Below are 19,495 nucleotides of genomic sequence, written 5' to 3'. Positions count from 1 at the left end.
TTGGTAACAGGAATGTAAAATATTCACAGCTTTCAATTCCCCTCACCATGAGATTTTGTCAAAAGGTGATAATACTTTATAAACAAGCCTCCAAAAACCACCTTACGGTAGCACAATGAAAACTTACAATACTGAAGAAAAAGTCACAAGACATAACATGAATGACGCTGTATTAGTGAGACCTCAATGAGGTTTAGAAGACAACTGTTTGTATCAAAACTGACCTCATTATGTCGAATTACAAAAGGGTGCTTACCTTTTCTATGCTGTGAAGCGAAGAAACAGATGCTGTTTGAGAAGAGATTGGGTGAAAGGAGTCCTCTCTACTGTTATGTTGGTGCTGTACAGACATTATGGGATGTGGTTCTGATCTGTGAGGCAACTGTGAAATGCCATACGGTATACTTTGCCCTAACATGTGGTTCTGTTGTACGCCAGGAAGCGTCCATGATCCCTCGGGCTGCAGGTATTTTGAAGAAGGTGGTGGTGTGTGTCCTGAACGTATTGGATATGCTGGATTATACACTGGCTGTTGAGGCAGTTGCTGAAAGCCAGAGTTGTTGATAGGTTCAAGGGAGGAATTACTGTCATTCAAATTGGTATATTGGCTGTTGTGATTTGCATTAGCTGTAGGAAGATGTACAGGGGGATTCCTGGTCTGAATTTGTCGGTATTGTAACAAACGGGACTGCAAAGGCATCTCATTCAGTTCTTTATTTTCAGTCTGATCTGAAGTTGGTGTCTCTCTTAATAAACCTGGGAATCTGAAGAAAAAAAAAACAAATGATCATCTTCGTATCAATTTCTTTTAATGTTAACATTGGTTAATTTTGTTGTAAAATGATTTTAGTTGTAAGATACAACAACATTGCCAATTTTCAATTTAATTTCTTGTAATCTTCATCTGATACCAGTACTTCTTGCAGAGTTTGCTGCATAGAAAATCAGGAGAGAGAACGTATAGTCAATTTCCTGTCCTGTAGGCGTGAAGGTTAATAGTAATGCGTTTGTCATCACCATAGTTGAGAACACCTCAAAACAGAATTAGAACTGAATGTATTATGAACTTTGGGGTTCAGTGACTTTCTAGATAAATTTGCTGATGCACAGCCATGAGCAAGAGGCAAGGAGAGTGAATGTGGGGGAAGGGAGAAAGAACAAGTCAACTATTGAGGAAAATAGGTAGTGGCAACCTGATTTGCATTCAGTTTAGAACTCTCAATTCTAAAATGTCGTTTTCTCTCAATTACTGGTTTCCTTGCCTCAGTCAAGTAACAGATATGTGCCAAAGCTTTCCTGAGAATAACTTCTGACAGAGACAGTGCAATCAGTTTGTGCTCCTTCGTCCAAACACAATGGGCTACGTTTTCCAGTTTTGAGTTCAGATGTTTTTCTAAATGCCCCCAGATCACCATGGCTCAGAGTGACTTTTCTTACGCAAACATCCGCTCTTCATCTTACTAATCAGGCTCTTGGGTAATTGCATGATTGGAGAGGTGGGAGCACTTGCCACAGCCTCATCTTTCACACCTCTGCTTAAAGTCCAGTTACACACTGCTCAGATGCCAAAAACCAGGCACTGGTCTCAATCGTTCACGTGTAGCACTGAGGAAGGGAAAGGTCACTCCCCTCTTCAGACAAGGACTTGGAGGTACTGGTGGATGGAGTGATGGAGATAAAGGCAGCGATTTTTCTAGTTACAGGAGGCTATGCCTTCGGACTCAGTCAGTCTGGACACAGACTGCAGCCCAGGACAGTGATGGGTTTTGGGTAAAGCAGGACATTCAACAGTGCCCAAATAATGTGAATGATTTTCTGCACCCTGCAAGGATAAGTGCATGTGCCTTCTCTCTGCTTCCTCAACATCAAAACTGCCCACTCACTCGAACATTGCACATGAATCCCACTAAGGCTCATGGACTAAACATTTCACTATTACATATGCATCGTGCCTCTTCAATGGCTCTTAGTCATCTCATCCTCCCAAATTACTCAAGCATCCTGCCCTCTGCACTTCCTATTAACTCATTTCAGCACCTCTCTTGCAACGAATGTCCAATAATTGCTCTTGTAGCCATTTTCTTCAAAGTCAAACACTCTCTGTCTCATTACAGGATTAACTGGCCCAACCCTTGGCCTGATATCTCAACAACACAGGGATAAAGTGAGGACTGCAGATGCTGGAGATCAGAGCTTAAAAATGTGTTGCTGGAAAAGGGATGAAGAAGGGCTTAGGCCCGAAACATTGATTCTCCTGTTCCTTTGATGCTGCCTGACCTGCTGCACTTTTCCAGCAACACATTTTTAAGATCTGAACAACACAGAATGACCTAGCTGTAATACCCAGACTACTTATATTCAACCTGCAGGACTGACTGGGGCCCAAGTCCTGGACTACAAGGACACAGAACCATGGACTCGAGTAGGACCATGCATCTAATTGCCCACGATCCCTTAATTGAACCCCTGACTGAAGCTTCCACTTATCTCATTATATACTAAAGCGTAAACTGCGATACGTCGTATGTCTAATGTTAATATACTATGGTGTCACACAGCAACATGTGCACCCTCGATTTGATTGCTGAATTGACGTGTTCCCCTTTATCACAACCTGCCTGCTATTCCCTTTGCACAATAAGGCAATGCAAGTCACACAGGCTGTCAGCCTGTAACTGAGCACTAAAGACCTGGTGCACTAAGAAAGCAACACATGTCACACACTGCCTAGCAATCTGTAAGTCGTGCTGCAGTTGGTGAACGTATGCTAAAAAGGCGCTATGAAGTGTACAGATGCTAACAGCCTCCAATTAGGTGGCAAAGTGACTGAGCCCCAGAAAAGCAAGCTGAGAGCCAAAAGATCCATGTCCACAAGTGCAAAGGCCACCCTACATAAGTGCATGAGATACATGTAAAGTGACCTGGTAGAAATGTGCAAGTCTCAGATGTCTCTGAGGTCCAAAATATTAAGGGTCGAAGTGGTGTCTCTGTGTTGATCAGAGCGACAATGAGGTGGCTTGTTGATGCTGACTTTCATGGACAAAGGGTGAAAGAGGTTGTCAGTCATACAGCATGTTGGGACATTATTCTGAAGTAGTTGTACGAAGGCTGGAACAAACATTTGACGAGTTGCAGCTGTCAGATACCCACTTTGATTTATAAGTCAGGAATTTGGGCCAGATAGTTTTTGAGTGAAATAGAAGAAAATTGCAAGTGATACATAAAGAAGCTGAACTCATTAATAAGATGCAAATATGTGGAAATAAGGTAGTTTTCCTGTTCAATGGTTAGATTCTAAAGTCACCATTTAAGCTTTGAGGGGAAAACCACTGAATATTTCTTGACATTGAGAACATGATTTTTCATTCTGACTATTTTCTCACCTTTCCTACTATTACTCACCACAACAGGAGGTTAAAATTCTGTCAATCTTTGAACAACAATTTTACCACTGAAAAGGCAGGCCAGTGATATCGGTTTTGATGTGACACTTTTCACAGGGTGTTTCGTGGTGCTCTTAGAGCATAAAACAGCCACCATATATAAGTTACAGAAATGCACTCTAAGCTAGCTTCTACTTTCAATAGGAAGGAAGGATAAAACCCAGCATCACCTAGAAGAGGAATCAACTAAAAAGTCAATCAAAAATAACACTTAGTTTATTTTCAAATACAATATGTGGATTAGGTTCCTCCTCTGAGAATGCTCCAATGTGTAATATGATTGACTTCCGGACATGCACTTTCAAGGTGAGGAGCAGGAACTTGAAATATTTTAGTCCATCCATTGATCTCACGTTTCCTGTTGTTCAACTGCAATCAATGTACAGCTGGGAGGTTAGACTGGTGCCTAAACTTTGGAACTACAAAAAAACCTTGAATCCCAAATCAGGTCAACAGCTGGACCAGACCAAACCCCCTCAAAATATACGAAGGAGGTAGCCTGGATGCTAACTTTTTCTTATTTGAAGGTTAAGTGTAAGGCATTGTGTTCCAGATGCAATTCAATTGGTCAAACTATTCGACTCTAGGCAAAACACACTTCATTTTTAGACTACGGTTAAAATACAGACAAAATTAAAAAAAAGAATTGGCTTAACTGTAACTTGATCAAATTGCTTAACAAAATAAGCTGTGTTAATTACTACTAATTAACTGTTCCAATATAGTAGCAGCCCACAATACACCCGTGGCAAATTCAGTAAAATATATTGCCTTACATGCAATTCTAGCTGCAGGAATAGAACTCCAGCTTTTAGCTGTTAACAGAGAGAGAAAAATAAGAGCTTCCACATCCAGCTTTAAGACCCCAGCAACTGCAACTGAAAGCCAAAACTAAAAATCTGGTTCTGTGAGAGCCTGACCCCACCCATTCAGGCTGCTTTTTTTGTTCCAACTTAAAAAAACCCTAGGCCTCACAAGCTGTTTATTTATTGGCTTTGAGCAGACCACTTTGTACCTTTGTCTCAACCATTTTCCATTTAAAAACAATACAGGAAAATATACCACAGTGTCACCACACTACGTTTAAATACAAAACCTAAACTTTCGAACTCTTTCTTTCAATTTTCGAAATATACGTCTGTTCCTCAATCATTTTGTTATAATGGTATTTGCAACTTGTCCTGGAAATTCCGGCAATAGGTAGCGTTACGACCATTACCACTTAAGTAGAAGTTAAGGTTTGGATGGCGCAATAGTATAAAGCCTCTAATGATTTTGATATAGAGTCACAAAATTATTTGCAGCGCAGAGGAGGCATTCAGTCACTGGGTTTGTACTGGCTCTCCAAATGAGCTTTCTATTACAGTTAAGACATTACCTTTGATATGTTGGCCCTTTTTCCTCTTCAGAATTATTGCCTTGTTTCCACTGCCCTTTGAGAGCATGTTGTGAATACCTGACTTGTTGCTGGGATGGGTGAGTGAACTGCTGAACTTGGTGAGGATATGATGGACACCCTGTATTGACATAGTCCTGATGCTCATTCCATGGGTGAATTCTTGAATGCTGTCTTATGAGATCTTCAGCTGTGTTGGTGTGTAATGAATCTGTAAGTGATACCAAAACAAAAATCAGATCAAAGTGGCATTTTTGCTGACAAGAAGTTACTGAAATCTTTTAAATGTCAATTATGACTGAAATAGTCATTTAGATTAGTGATGAACTAACTCCCAAATCAAGGAAATGTTGTTATAAAATGTTATAATAAGCATGCAAAAACAACTATCTCCCTGATCTTTCGTCAATTTTCAATGTCGAGTTCAAACGCTTTTCAATTAAATCACAAATAAATGAGAAAGTGATAGATATCTTGGGAATTTGAAAAAGCTTATATAAGTGCTGTGTATTTAATCTACCAATTTTTGGTCTTCAGTCAATAAGTAGGTAAGCAATCCCACAAACAGTAAATTAAAATATTGACCACACATTTTTGATGAAGGTGGTTAAGATACTGGAAAAACCCACTGCTTCTCTCTGAATGAGGATCTTCTGGGTCTGCTAAAGCAGTCAGGCAGGACCTATATTCAATATCTCATCTAAACAGTGTCATTTCCAGCAACGTAACTCTCCATCAGCACCAAACTGAAGTGCTAACCCAAATTATGTGCTCAAGTCATGGAGTGGCACTTGAATAGCTAAAATCATCTCACATGCCTCAGTGATTCAATTTGTAATTTTTACTACTCACTATCCAAAGAAATATTAACAGACAGAATGCATTTCTTAAATAACGGCACTGATCAGCAAAAAGGTCATTAACAGAATTAAGTTAAACAGGTAAATACAGCAAGTGTCTTTTTTAAAAACCTCTTAATGCCAGATTATGGGCACCCCAACAAAAGATTACTACAGGATTTATGAACACAGAGCAAACTCTCAGACCTTTGAAACTATCAGACTGGTTTTTCAACAGCTAAAGTTAAAAATGTCTCTGGTTGCCAATTTAACATTTATCTCCATTCCAACAGTGCGAATATGAAAACCTTCAATTTAAAACTCCCGATTCCAGATCTTTGCCAAACAGGTCAATCCTTCAAAAATAAAAGCAGAAAATGTTGTAACATATAAGGTCTGGCAGTATTGTGGAGAAACAAAGAGTCAGGGTCTCAATCCAAAGACCCTTCCCTTCTAGTTTAAGATTCAAATGCTAATGCCTCATCACAGATAATGTCAGACTTCTTGAGTTTCTCCAGTACTGCGTCGATTTTAGATTTCCAGTACCTGCAGTATTTTGCTATTATTCAATCCTTCAAAAATTTGGTTCCACCACAAACTATTCTGATAATTTGCACAAAGTAATGGTACATTTCCTGGTCAAGTATATGGACAAGATTGACTTGCTACTTAACTTTCTTCCTGTAAGGCTGACCTAAGTACCTAGAACAGAATGTATACATCTTAAGAGCAAATGGAATATTTTGCCTCTCCAGAAAAACTTGCAAGTATAGCTTCTGTATCCAAGTCCAGGACCTTTAAAAGCAGTGCTTCAGGCATACAGAGCAGATATTAAGTCCCCCTCATCCTCAATCCCAATTAATAATCAATCCATTTACAGAAAACCCTACAGTTCCCTTATTAATTTTATACGGCAGTTATAAATACAATTAATTGATGCAGAGAAGCTGTTGCTGATTTTTCCCAAAGCTGCAAGATATCTGCTTCTTTCAAATAGAAGACGCAAAGTTATATTTATTTTTGGCTATGCACATCAGGTGATATTTTAATGTTGTTGATTGTCCTTCAAGTGCCTCACTGGACGATAATTGGAAGCAAACTCCTCACAATCATTAGCGACAATGCTGCAACTCTTCAAGGAGAGTCTCAGTTTACTTGAGGTATTTTCTTTGTCTTCTCCTGAATGTTGACCAGGATCTGGGGTGAATTTGAATAAAAAGGGTAGGAGAGAGAAAAATAAAACTTCTGCTCCTAGGACAGAATGGTTCATTCTGAGAGAATAAACGTCAATAATAGTGGTAGTGCTGTTATTACATTTCCGAGCAGCCTCGGCTGATAAGAGGCCCTGAGTAGCTTAGGATTCAGTAAGAGAAAAGCTCTGGAAGCAAAAGGCAGTCGAGGACTGAGAAAGGAAGAGGTTTAACAAAGCTGAAGAAATACATTCAAGGAACCTGTTAAGTAGTATTCAAGCAGAGTCAGCAGCTTGTTTAAGGGTTTCAGAAAAAGACATTAAAGAAAATAGCACTGATTGAATGCAGAAATTGGCCAAGATGAAACCAACTAAACCTTTTCCAGCTGAACAAGAAGCGTTAGTCTAAGATGGGGTGACATTTTTCATTGACATTTGATTGAACGTAAGGTTATTGTGGGGTAAAAGGGTTGAATCTTTCTTTCTGATATTTGCAAAAAGAATTTCAAATAGTCCTTGTATACATAACAGTTTGGATTTTTCTGATGAGTACAATAAATTTTTTATGATCTTTGGTTAAAAGTATATTGACAGCCTCTTGTGAATATAAACAAAAACAAGTATTGACTGTCAAGCAAGGTCTCACTCTGAGATCTAACTTGCCCAGTATTGCCAATAGCAGGGGTCATAAAAGGGGCCTTTAGATAGAGATGGGTGTCAAATGAAGTGCTCAGCACAATCCAGAATTTCTCCTCTAACAGGCAAAGGAAGTGGGATATTTAACTCATGAGGTTGGGATTGGTCGATGGGTTTTAATCTATGGCAACGCTCAAGGACAGGTCAACATTTTCACATTTTGAAGAAATTGAGGGAGTAATGAAAACCTGATGCAGTGTAGACAACAGCTGTAGACTAAGCATGCCTATGGAAGACAGTTTCATGTCGGCATGGACACAATTGAGGTGGAAGGGGTTCACATCTACATAGTATTTAATACTGACACCAGAGGGCCATTTATCTTTGATGAGGCTCATAGTCATTGTCAGGTAGTGTGTAAATAGTAAGGGGGCTAACTCATAGCCTTGTTTGACCTTGGTATGGATTTTGAAGTGAACTGTTTTACATCTATGCCTCAATATAATTACAGTCTTCCTGCCATATCCATAAGGGTTCCAACCCTGAGAATCTGTCAATGAAGAAATTTGCAAATGCAGAACTCGTCACAAATCGCAGCTATGCAAATTTTGCCCACGGATGTGGATTTTTATTGTTAGTTTTTTTTGGTGTGGATAAGTGATTTGCAACTTGTGATGTCCTGGACACAGACTATTTACTGCCCAGTCATGTCACCATGAATCAGTTTCTTTTGCATCCAAATCTCTGGAGAATAATCCACAGAACCTCAAGATTTAATGAATCAAATGCTTTCAGTCAACTCAATCAATGCAAGGAAGAATTTCTGCTATTGCCCTTGATATTTTGTTTGGATATGTCTGACAACAAAGATAATGTTCCTTTGGAAGGACTAAAGCCACACTGCATCTCTGAAAAAATATCAGTTACAGGAAGCAGGCAAAGCAGGAGAACATCTCTGCAACGGTCAAGGAGGAAAGGCCTCAATGAGTACGATATTTATTTGTTCCTAACAGACCTAATTGATGCTTGTTGCAGCTTTTCTGGTGGTACATCCATGGATTCGACAACAGGGAAATTGCCTCAAGAGTATCAGTATGAAGCTCTGCGATAGAAGCTTCACAAAATGTGTCCATTTTACCTTGGTCTATGGACGGCCTCAGTGGCTTCAAGAAACCTTTGCAATTCATAATGATGAGTATAAATGTCTCAGGTATTCTCTTCCCAGTCTGTTGATCGAATAATTAGGATTCACCACTCTCTCACAAACATAAGCAAACAAAATATTTGGAATTACACGCAGATTGCACTACCCCAGGGCCTCCCAAAGCTCTTCAGAAAGTACTTTTTGAAAGTACTGCTGCAATGTAGGAAATAAATTTACACACAGCAATCTCTCACAATAGCAATGACCACGTTTTCTTTTGCAAAGTTGATGGATAAACATTGACCAGAACACCAGAGACAACCCTCCCCTGCCCTTCTTCAAAATATTGACTTGATCCACAGAAAACGACAGATGGGACCTCAGTTTAATGGTCCACCAGAAAGACAGAACCTCCAACATTGCAATGCTCCCTCAGTACTGCACTGAACGTTCAGAGTTTGAGTTCAAGTTTCATTGTTTTGACTGAATACAGAAACTTCCTACTCAGTAGCAAGACTATTACCCATGGAGTCTCACTGAAGGAAATAAATTCAATTATTTGGTGCACAAAGCAAAGGTCAGCTGCAGCCATCCTTTAAAGCTTTCTCAATGGCCAATGCTTGAGGCAGCCCAGTTTCAAAGGCCCCACATCCTAAAATTATTAAAACCAAAGCAAAATCAATTCCTCAGGTAAATGTTACTAATCAGTTTACGTACTTATATAAAAGGCTTAACGACAAGTTGCGTGGCTTGAAAAGTTTTAATCTATTCGCTGCAATTCACCAAATATCCTTCACAAAATATTGCTTACCTAAAATTTCCCCCATCCCGTGTCCTGAGGTATTGTTTTCGACGAAATTAAATGGACGAGCATGGGGGTTGTTGAAGTGTGGAACTGACCTCAGCGGGTTTAGTCCTTCTAGTCCAGAGAGAGACTGATCCGGACACACGTTATCATTGTTTGGGGAATGCGGAGATGGATGAGAATGGGAAGTAGGAAAATAGGTGTGGTTAGGAGCTTGTGGGAAAGCAGGAGAAAGCTGTGATGGCTGTTGCTGTGGCATTTGGTTGTGTTGCTGGGGCAGTTGATGTTGTTGCACTGGATAGGATTGCTTCGGTACAGGGGGCTGATGAAGGAACTGTCGATTAGATGAGTGATGGTAAGGTGCAGGTGGTGGATGCGAAGAAGCTAGATGGAAATTCAGCTGCCTTTGACTGAGATTGTCCTTTCGGTGAAATCTAGAAATGGGATAGCCTAAGTTGGGGTGCACTTCAGGGCTTCTGTTCTGTGCCAGCAATTCAGGTTCTACCTAATTAAGAGCAAAGAACACCAGTTAAAAGGTGGATAAAATACAGAAATGTTATCAACAACCCACAGAAAAAAAACATATTAGGATTAAACTGCAATAGTTAAACAAAGGCAAATTTGGTTAGAGTTTAATATCCAAACTAAATTTAAATCAACTTAAAACAAAGTGAACCATGGTAAAAAGAAATGAACAAAAGATTTGCAGGAAGAATTAACTCTCAACTAGTTTAATAATTGCAAACAATGACTCTTTTTTTCAAGGGAATGAGTCAGCAAGTAACACAGACAATGGAAATAAAACTGAAATATTTTCTGGAATGGTTACTTCTCAAATCTACGAATTAATCAACTTCCCTACAAAATGAAATATGGCTGTAGGTTTGATCGCTGAGCTGGAGCTTTCAGATGTTTTATCACCATATTGGGTAACATCTTCAGTGAGCCTCCAGATGAAGCCTGGACCATCTGACACCTCCCACCCCTTCTTGGGCCTCTCCATCTCCATCATCAATACTGACATTTTTTACAAACCCACCGACTCCCACAGTTGGTGGTGTAGCCCATTTTCTATTTAAATGTTTGGGTTTCCTTGGATTTCTATCACCCGAGGAAGGTCATAGGTCAGAGAGGAGGGTGGGAGAAGGTAGCAAAGAGTACAATGGGTGGATGGAGGGTGGGGATGAAGGTGATAGGTCAGAGAGGAGGGTAGAGCGGATAGGTGGGAAGGAAAATTGTCAGGTAGGACAGGTCATGAGGATGGTGCTGAGCTGAAAGTTTGGAACTGGGGTGAGGTGGGGGGAGGGGAAATGAGGAAACTTGTGACACCCACATTGATGCTCTGGGGTTGAAGTGTTCCGAGGCAGACGATGAGGCGTTCTTCTTCCAAATGTCGGGTGGTGAGGGAGTGGCAGTGGAGGCGGCCCAGGATTTGTATGCCCTTGGCAGAGTGGGAGGGGGAGTTGAAGTGTTGGGCCACGGGGTGGTGGGGTTGGTTGATGCGGGTGTCCAGGAGGGAGGAAGTGCTGGATGTCTTGAAACGGGTAAAGGTGGATAAATCCCCAGGACCTGATCAGGTGTACCCGAGAACTCTGTGGGAAGCGAGAGAAGTGATTGCTGGGCCTCTGGCTGAGATATTTGTATCATTGATAGTCACAGGTGAGTTTGGCAAACGTGGTGCCACTGTTTAAGAAGGGCGGTAAGGACAAGCCAGGGAACTATAGACCGGTGAGCCTGACGTCGGTGGTGGGCAAGTTGTTGGAGGGAATTCTGAGGGACAGGATGTGGATGTATTTGGAAAGGCAAGGGCTGATTAGGGATAGTCAACATGGCTTTATGCATGGGAAATCATGTCTCACAAATTTGATTGGGTTTTTTAAAGAAGTAACAAAGAGGATTGATGAGGACAGAGCAGTAGATGTGATCTATATGGACTTCAGTAAGGCGTTCGACAAGGTTCCCCATGGGAGACTGATTAGCAAGGTCAGATCTCACGAAATACAGGGAGAACTAGCTATTTGGATACAGAACTGGCTCAAAAGTAAAGACAGAGGGTTGTTTTTCAAACTGAGGCCTGTGACCAGTGGAGTGCCACAAGGATCGGTGCTGGGCCCTCTACTTTTTGTCATTTACATAAATAATTTGGCTGTGAGCATAAGAGGTAGAGTTAGTAAGTTTGCAGATGACACCAAAATTGGAGGTGTATTGGACAGTGAAAGAGGGTTACCTCAGATTACAACAGAATCTTGATCAAATGGGCCAATGGGGTTTAATTAAGATAAATGCGAGGCGCTGCATTTTGGGTAAACAAATCTTAGCAGGATTTATACACTTAATGGTAAGGTCCTAGGGAGTGTTGCTGAACAAAGAGACCTTGGAGTGCAGGTTCATAGCTCCTTGAAAGTGGAGTTGCAGATAGATAGGATAGTGAAGGCGGCGTTTGGTATGCTTTCCTTTATTGGTCAGAGTATTGAGTACAGGAGTTGGGAGGTCATGTTGCGTCTGTGCAGGATATTAGTTAGGCCACTGTTGGAACAGTGTGTGTAATTCTGGTCTCCTTCCTATTGGAAAGATGTTGTGAAACTTGAAAGGGTTCAGTGAAGATTTACAAGGATGTTTCCAGGATTGGAGGATTTGAGCAGTAAGGAGAGGCTGAACAAGCTGGGGCTGTTTTCCCTGGAATATCGGAGCCTGAGGGGTGACCTTATAGAGGCTTACAAAAGTATGAGGGGCATGAATAGGGTAAATAGGCAAAGCTTTTTCCCTGGGGTTAGGGAATCCAGAACTAGATTAGATTAGATTATGATTAGATTACTTAGATTACTTACAGTGTGGAAACTCCAGCCCAACAAGTCCACACCGACTCGCAACCCACCCATTCCCCTACATTTACCCCTTTACCTAACACTACGGGCAATTTAGCATGGCTAGTTCACGTGACCTGCACATCTTTGGACTGGGAGAAAACCGGAGCACCCGGAGGGAACCCACACAGACACGGGGAGAATGTGCACACTCCACACAGTCAGTCGCCTGAGTCGGGAATTAAACCCGGGTCTCTGGTGCTGTGAGGCAGCAGTGCTAACCACTGTGCCACCGTGCTGCCCAACTAGAGAGCAAAGGTTTGGAGTGAGAGGGGAAAGATATAAAAGGTATCATACTTCTTCATGTAGAGGGTGGTACATATATGGAATGAGCTGCCAGAGGATGTGGTGGAGGCTGGTACAATTGCAACATTTAAGTGGCATTTGGATAGGTATATGAATAGGAAGGGTTTGGACGGATATGGGCTGGGTGCTGACAGGTGGGACTAGATTGGGTTGGGATATCTGGTTGGACCGAAGGGTCTGTTTCCATGCTGTACATGTCTATGACTCGTATGTTCCCTAAAGCGCTCTGTGAGAAGGCGTCCAGTCTCCCCAATATAGAGGAGACCGCATTGGGAGCGACGGATACAATAAATGACGTGTGGAAGTGTAGGTGAAACTTTAATGGATGTGGAAGGCTCCTTTGGGGTCTTGGATGGAGGTGAAGGGGGAGGTGTGGGCACAGGTTTTGCAATTCCTGCGGTGGCAGGGGAAGGGTGCCAGGAGGGGAGGGTAGGTTTTTGTTGGGGGCAGCAGTGCTGTGTGTGGACCTGTCCAGGTAGTCGAGGAGGGAAGGGAGGGAAATATATCCTGGTGGTGGTGTCTGTTTGGAGGTGGGGGAAATAGCAGCAGATGACGTGGTTTATGTGAAGGTTGGTAGGGTGGATGGTGAGGACCGGGGGTTCTGCCCTTGTTGGAGGGGTGAGGTTTGAGGGCGGAGGTGCGGGATGTGGATGAGAAGTGTTGAAGGGCATCTTCAACCACGTGGGAAGGGAAATTATGGTCTTTAAAGAAGGAGGCTAACTAGCGTGTTCTGTGGTGGAATTGATCCCCCTGGGAGCAGATATGGCAGAGGTGGAGGAATTGGGAATGTGGGAAATTTTTTTTGCAGGTGGTGGGGTGGGAAGAGGTATAATCCAGGTAGCTGTGGGAGTTGGTGGGTTTGTAAAAAATGTCAGTGTTGAGTCACTCGTCATTGATGGAGATGGAGAGGTCCAAGAAGGGGAGGGAGGTGTCAGAGGTGGTCCAGATGAATTTAAGGTTAGGGTGGAATGTGTTGGTGAAGTTGATGAATTGCTCAACCTCCTTATGGGAGCACAAGGTGGCGCCGACGCAGTCATCAATGTAGCAGACGAAGAGGTGGGGAGTGGTGCCGGTGTAACGCAGAAGGTGGAGTGTTCGACGTAGCCAACAAAGGGACAGGCATAGCTAGGGCCCATACGGGTGCCCATGGTTACCCCTTTAGTCCGGATACACCTATTGTACTCTTTGTTACCTTCTCCCCAACCCCACCCCCCTCCCATTTATTTCCCCACCCTGGAGGCTCCCTGTCTTCATTCCTGATGAAGGGCTATTGCCCGAAACGTCGATTTTCCTGCTCCTCAGATGCTGCCTGACCTGCTGTGCTTTTCCAGCACCACTCTAATCTAGACTCTGATTTCCAGCATCTGCAGTCCTTACTTTTGCCTCACTGAAGATGTTACCTACAATGGTGACAAAAAGTCTGAAAACAAATCCTCCAGCTCAGCGAGCAAATCTACATCCAGAACTTCAACCTGAGCTACACATCTTCTCAAAATTTGCTAATATGAAATATACCCAACTGCCTTTTGTAACTCTGAAATTAAATGCATACCTATCTTGACTGAATTATTTACACAACCACATGCAGCCACCTTGAACGCTGTTCTTCAACTAATCCAGCAGCACTTCTAAGATAGGTACAAAGACCCTCCCAACTCAATTGGTTTTCTTCTCTCCAAGATCTAAGTGAGAGTGGCAAAAAAATCTGCCAGTGAAATCAGAGTGGCTAAGCGAGCTGCAAAGGGAATATAAATCCAAGCAGATTGGTTCAAGGATCAAAAGTCTAGCATGGTGAATAGTGCACCAAAGTGCAAAGCACCCTTACTGTGGGTGATTTGGTTTATGATCTGTGTCCCTTTTGATCACCCATATGGTTTCCAAATGACTCCAGTGCAGATTATCAACAAAAAAAATGCACATAAAGAAATGCACTGACTACTTTCTGGTTTCTTATCACTTCAATTGGCATAGAGTTCCAAACAACAAGAAAGATTTTCAATTTGTTGCTCTGGAATTTCAGCCCACTTAAATCAGAAATATCAATTGCCTAACTAAATAACCAATGCTCAATATCAGTTGTCTCCTATTCAGGCAGCAAGGTGAAAACTGACATCACACAATACTTCATACATCTAGATCTCTGCTTTAAGTCTCAAATGTTAGACAGGATGAAGGGTTTGGTGTTAATCATATCTCCTTATTACAGGCATGAAACTAAAGAACTTTGGACTTCATTACAGAATGGAGTTGGATGATGGAAGTGTGTAGAATTTCATCCTAGATCAAAATAAAATCTTGGAATACTTCATTTAAATTGTGGAAATAGAACAAATAGGCACAGATTCAGGTTAGTGAAAGGTAATTTGGAGATAAATGAGGATGTCTTTTCCAGTGTGATTAATGCACGAAAACAATCCAAATGCCATGAAAGTGAAAATGCCTTGAATTATTTAAGAAATAATTGAGTACTTCAATGAGGCGATGTTAAGATGCTTCTGGATGGGCGATTTAGGATGGGCCAAATGATCATCCTGTTATCTTGGCATATGCAGGAGCTTCTACTTCCAAATAAAAATTCCACCTCTCCGAAAAACAAGACAGGCAGGCAAAGGGAAAACTTAAGACAAATGCTCACAAAGATGTGTGCATTTTAAACGTTTGTCAATCGTTTTGGTTTTTGCTCTTGAATACTAAAAACTGCAGCTATAATTGTGAACTGATGTTTCATCATGCAGCTCTCCACATTAGACAAACTTTGAGGGCCACCATTCCAAAGATTTTGCACATCATATTTCTAATCTGATAAAACATTTCTGACCAAAGTCAAAATTGACTGATTTCTGTTTCCCACTTCAGTCGGTCTCACACCAAGCCTCTCATTTTTGTATCCTTCACAGAAATTCTCACTCGAGTGATGCTTCCTCAAACCTTGAATAAATAGCCTCCAAACATTTTATCTTTATGATGATGATAAAAGAAAGAAACTCTTCAGCATACGTGTAGAAGTCCAACTGAAACTAGACAAATTTTACAGAACAAGAATATTAAAACAAAAATTATTTTTGAACTGAATGTCACTTAAAATCTACCTTTTTATGAACCCGTCTCAACATAATAAAAGAATACTTTTGCAATATTTGGCCTGCCTTTTTCCTTTAACCTCATTGTCTATCCTCTCGATAATAAATTTATCCAAATTTGGTAAGAGAGATAAGTATGTGCTTTAGTCTATTAACCCCCAATATTTGTTCTTTAACTTAACAAATTTTACACAGAGTCAAAAAAGAGCATTTAATTTCCAGCTATTGTATAAATTTTGACACATACCTGCTTCTCCTTCGAATCAGGCAGTTTCTTCTCAGGAGTTTGAAGCCTGTTTTGTTCAGTTCTTACACTACCCTCACCTTTTGCTAGAAATATTGAAAAGAAAAGATTGTCCACATACAACAATCAAAATGTGTTTTTTTTAGGGGGGGGGGGGTTGTTAACAAAGATATGACTTATGAACACTTGTACTTATGAATGCAATTCTACACACGATTACAATTTTAAATACCCGACATGGAAACAGTTCCTGTACTTATGAAAGTTGCTTTACTTTGTCCTGCATTGTGTTCTGATTTGCGCACAACTCAACTTGTGAACAAACTCCAGCATGGAACCCAAGGATTGCTTTACAGAGAAACCTCAACTATCTGAATTTCAGATTATGTGAACAAGATCGCAAGGTCCTGATGCTTTGGTAAACTGTGCTATCTGGCATTCAATTATCCGAACAAAATACTCCCCACCTGTCATTCAGATAATCGAGATTACTCTGTATTAGGAGCTGGTGTTGCACCTAATTTTCCCTGCTCAGATTTTACAATTCCTTGAATAATTGTGTAATTTTCATTATTAATCAACAAAGCTATTTACTATACATTCTTCTCAAAAGATTCACCACGATCTCTTCTCAATTCCACCATTGATCTATTTATTTGATTGTGCATTATTAACCAATTCAGGAGGTCCCTATCCTACAATTCCTCACACAATTCCCTTCAGTCCAAGTTCCATCTTGCTCAAAGCATTGAGACTACCCGAACCAAAGTGACCAAAACATCCTGCATAAACCTGCTTTCTCACTTTCTTTGTGGTACTTTTCCATGATCAAATACACTATTCCCCACTCATCTCCCTCCGACTCTCAGCTTCTTGTATTTCCATTCCCAGCTGTCTCCATGCAGTTGCCTTTTCCTCAGTACTCCAGTTTTCCCCAATTTATTTCCTGATTCTACTTAACATCTTATTTCTGTTTTAATTACATGTTGCTACTGGAGAACATTGTCAATCCGAAAAGTGTTCCCAGATATATGCTAATTCAATTAATAAATCTGGATTTAAAAGCTATTCTAGATGATGACAACCATGAAATCAATGTCAAATATTGCAAATTCCCATCTAATTCAGTAGTGTTCTTTCGGGAAAGTAGTCTGCTGTTTTTACTTGATCTCATGGACATGCGTCTTCAGACCAACAGCAATGTAACTACCTCTTCGATGTCCTCTAAAACGGTCATTAAAACTGCGACAGTAAAGTCAGAAAAGAATGAAACCCACCTGACATTGACCTAGGCACTGCAAGGAACAATGGCAGAGCGAGCCCTGTTGACTCTGCAGAGTCCCCCTTACGAACATCTGGGATCTTATGCCACAGATTAGTCAAGCAAAAGCCTCACATAGTCGTAAATAAGGCTATGTGCTAGCCACCCCTGGTACGTCCTAAACCATCATCAGGACAGACCTGAGGTGACACCACATTGGGTATACAGCTGAAAGGGAACTGCCTTTGCCAGTTTTCAACATTTATTCAGGATCCCATGAAGTGTCGTGGTATCAAGTCAAACATGGACAAGGAAATCTCCTCCTGATTATTACCAACCACCCTTTAACAATCCCTCAGTTAATGAATCAATGATAAGTAAAACGTTGAAAAATATCAAGGGTGATAAAGGCCTAGAACACATTCTGGACAGGAAATTTCACTGAGATTGGATTGGTAACACCACCACTAACCAATCTGCACAAGTGCAAAAGGATACAACTGCCAGACTGGGTCTGCAGCTGATGGTGCAGAAACCAGAGAGAGAGAGGAAAACAATACCTTTTTCTTATTCACACTGTGGGACATGGGTGTCGTCGGCTGGCCAGTATTTATTGCCCATCCCTAATTGCTCGAGATGGTGATAGTGAGCTGCCTTCTTGGCTCACTGCAGTCTATGTGCTTTAAGTACACCCATAAAGAGGGAATTCCAGGATAAAGACAGATGAGTGGGAACATCATCAGCTGCAAGCTCCCCTGCAAGACATATATGGTCCTCTGTAGGAACAACATCGTTATTCCTTCACTGTCACTGGGTCAAAATCTTGGAACACCTTCCTAACAGCACTGTTTGTGTGCCTGTATTATAGAGACTGCAAAGGTTGAAGGCTGTAGCTCACTTCCCCCTTAAAGGCAATTAGGAATGGGTAATAAATGCTGGCCGAACGAGCAATATCCATATCTTTTGAAAAAATTTTAGAACCAGCTAAACGAACTGTCCTTATGAATTGCGAGACTGCTTGCGAGACAAAGTAATTGATTAAACAGAATTTCCTTAAAGTGAACAATGAAAATACAGGCAGCCATTTTATTCAACACCTAGCAAAGTTCCATATCCTACTTAATAGTTGTCCCTGACGGCACAAAATCCTTGCTTTGGTCACCCAAACTAAGCTTCAGATTTAATATCCATTAAGACAACTGCTTACCACATTATGCTTACCTTTCATCTCATTAAAACTACAAACTTCAGACTTGACTTTTCTTGTGCAGCCCTTAAAACTCAGTCCTGTGACACTGGTTTGCAGTATGTATTGCCACTCACGAATCCCCACCGCCACCAAGTCCTCTGGTAGCAGAAATGTTCATCTATCTCAATACAACTTCCTACAAATCTTCCCAGAAACTTCTTTACACTCCTTTTCTCCATGACCCCATCAAAAGCTTCTTCCATTCATAAATTTTGAACAGGTTTTTGGTAACTACTTCTACAAAAGCTTTGTGTCAGTCTCATCACATTTTAGGGCATTTCCTACATTATAGGATTATAACGTACAACAGTTTTCAATCACCAGGCGTTTCTAGAACTTGTGTTTTTCTGTTTACTCCAGAATTCACAACTTTGCCCAAATTTTGAATATATTAAAAAAAATTACTTTATTTGAATTAAGACAAAGTGAAAAGCTGGACTAAAAATTGGACATAGTGCACTGATCTACACAACCGTTTTCACAAAAAATTAGGTCCACAACAAACTTGCTGAAGGAAGTGCTTTGACGCATGCAAAACAGCAATATAGGCTTTGTGCGTGGGAAATCATGACTTACAAACTTGATTGAGTTTTTTGAAGTAACAAAGAGGATTGATGAAGGCAGAGCAGTAGATGTGATCTATATGGACTTCAGTAAGGCGTTTGACAAGATTCCCCATGGGAGACTGATCAGCAAGGTTAGATCTCATGGAATACAGGGAGAACTAGCCATTTGGATACAGAACTGGCTCAAAGGTAGAAGACAGAGGGTGGTGGTGGAGGGTTGTTTTTCAGACTGGAGGCCTGTGACCAGTGGAGTGCCACAAGGATCGGTGCTGGGTCCTTTACTTGTTGTCATTTACATAAATGATTTGGATGTGAGCATAAGAGATAGAATTAGTAAGTTTGCAGATGACACCAAAATTGGAGATGTAGTGGGCAGCGAAGATGGTTACCTCAGATTACAACAGGATCTTGACCAGATGGGTCAATGGGCTGCGAAGTGGCAGATGGAGTTTATTTCAGATAATGAGAGGTGC

The 19,495-nt window shown here is 41.1% G+C and overlaps 1 protein-coding gene across 6 annotated transcripts in view; it reads right to left on the bottom strand.

Moving 5' to 3' along the window:
- helz (helicase with zinc finger) overlaps positions 1 to 19,495 on the bottom strand; it is a 274,742-nt gene that overhangs the window by 39,893 nt on the left and 215,354 nt on the right. For all 6 annotated transcript variants that reach the window (XM_072558865.1, XM_072558869.1, XM_072558867.1 and 3 more), the window contains 4 exons: positions 15,950 to 16,032; positions 9,459 to 9,957; positions 4,822 to 5,050; positions 257 to 764 (listed from right to left, as the gene is read on the bottom strand). In XM_072558865.1, the coding sequence (XP_072414966.1) occupies positions 257 to 764; positions 4,822 to 5,050; positions 9,459 to 9,957; positions 15,950 to 16,032 (1,319 nt within the window). The remainder of the gene's footprint in view (positions 1 to 256; positions 765 to 4,821; positions 5,051 to 9,458; positions 9,958 to 15,949; positions 16,033 to 19,495) is intronic.

The sequence above is a fragment of the Chiloscyllium punctatum genome, chromosome 39 (genome assembly GCF_047496795.1).
Source record: "Chiloscyllium punctatum isolate Juve2018m chromosome 39, sChiPun1.3, whole genome shotgun sequence".
Taxonomy (NCBI): domain Eukaryota; kingdom Metazoa; phylum Chordata; class Chondrichthyes; order Orectolobiformes; family Hemiscylliidae; genus Chiloscyllium; species Chiloscyllium punctatum.
This window is presented reverse-complemented; position numbering and strand designations above follow the sequence as displayed.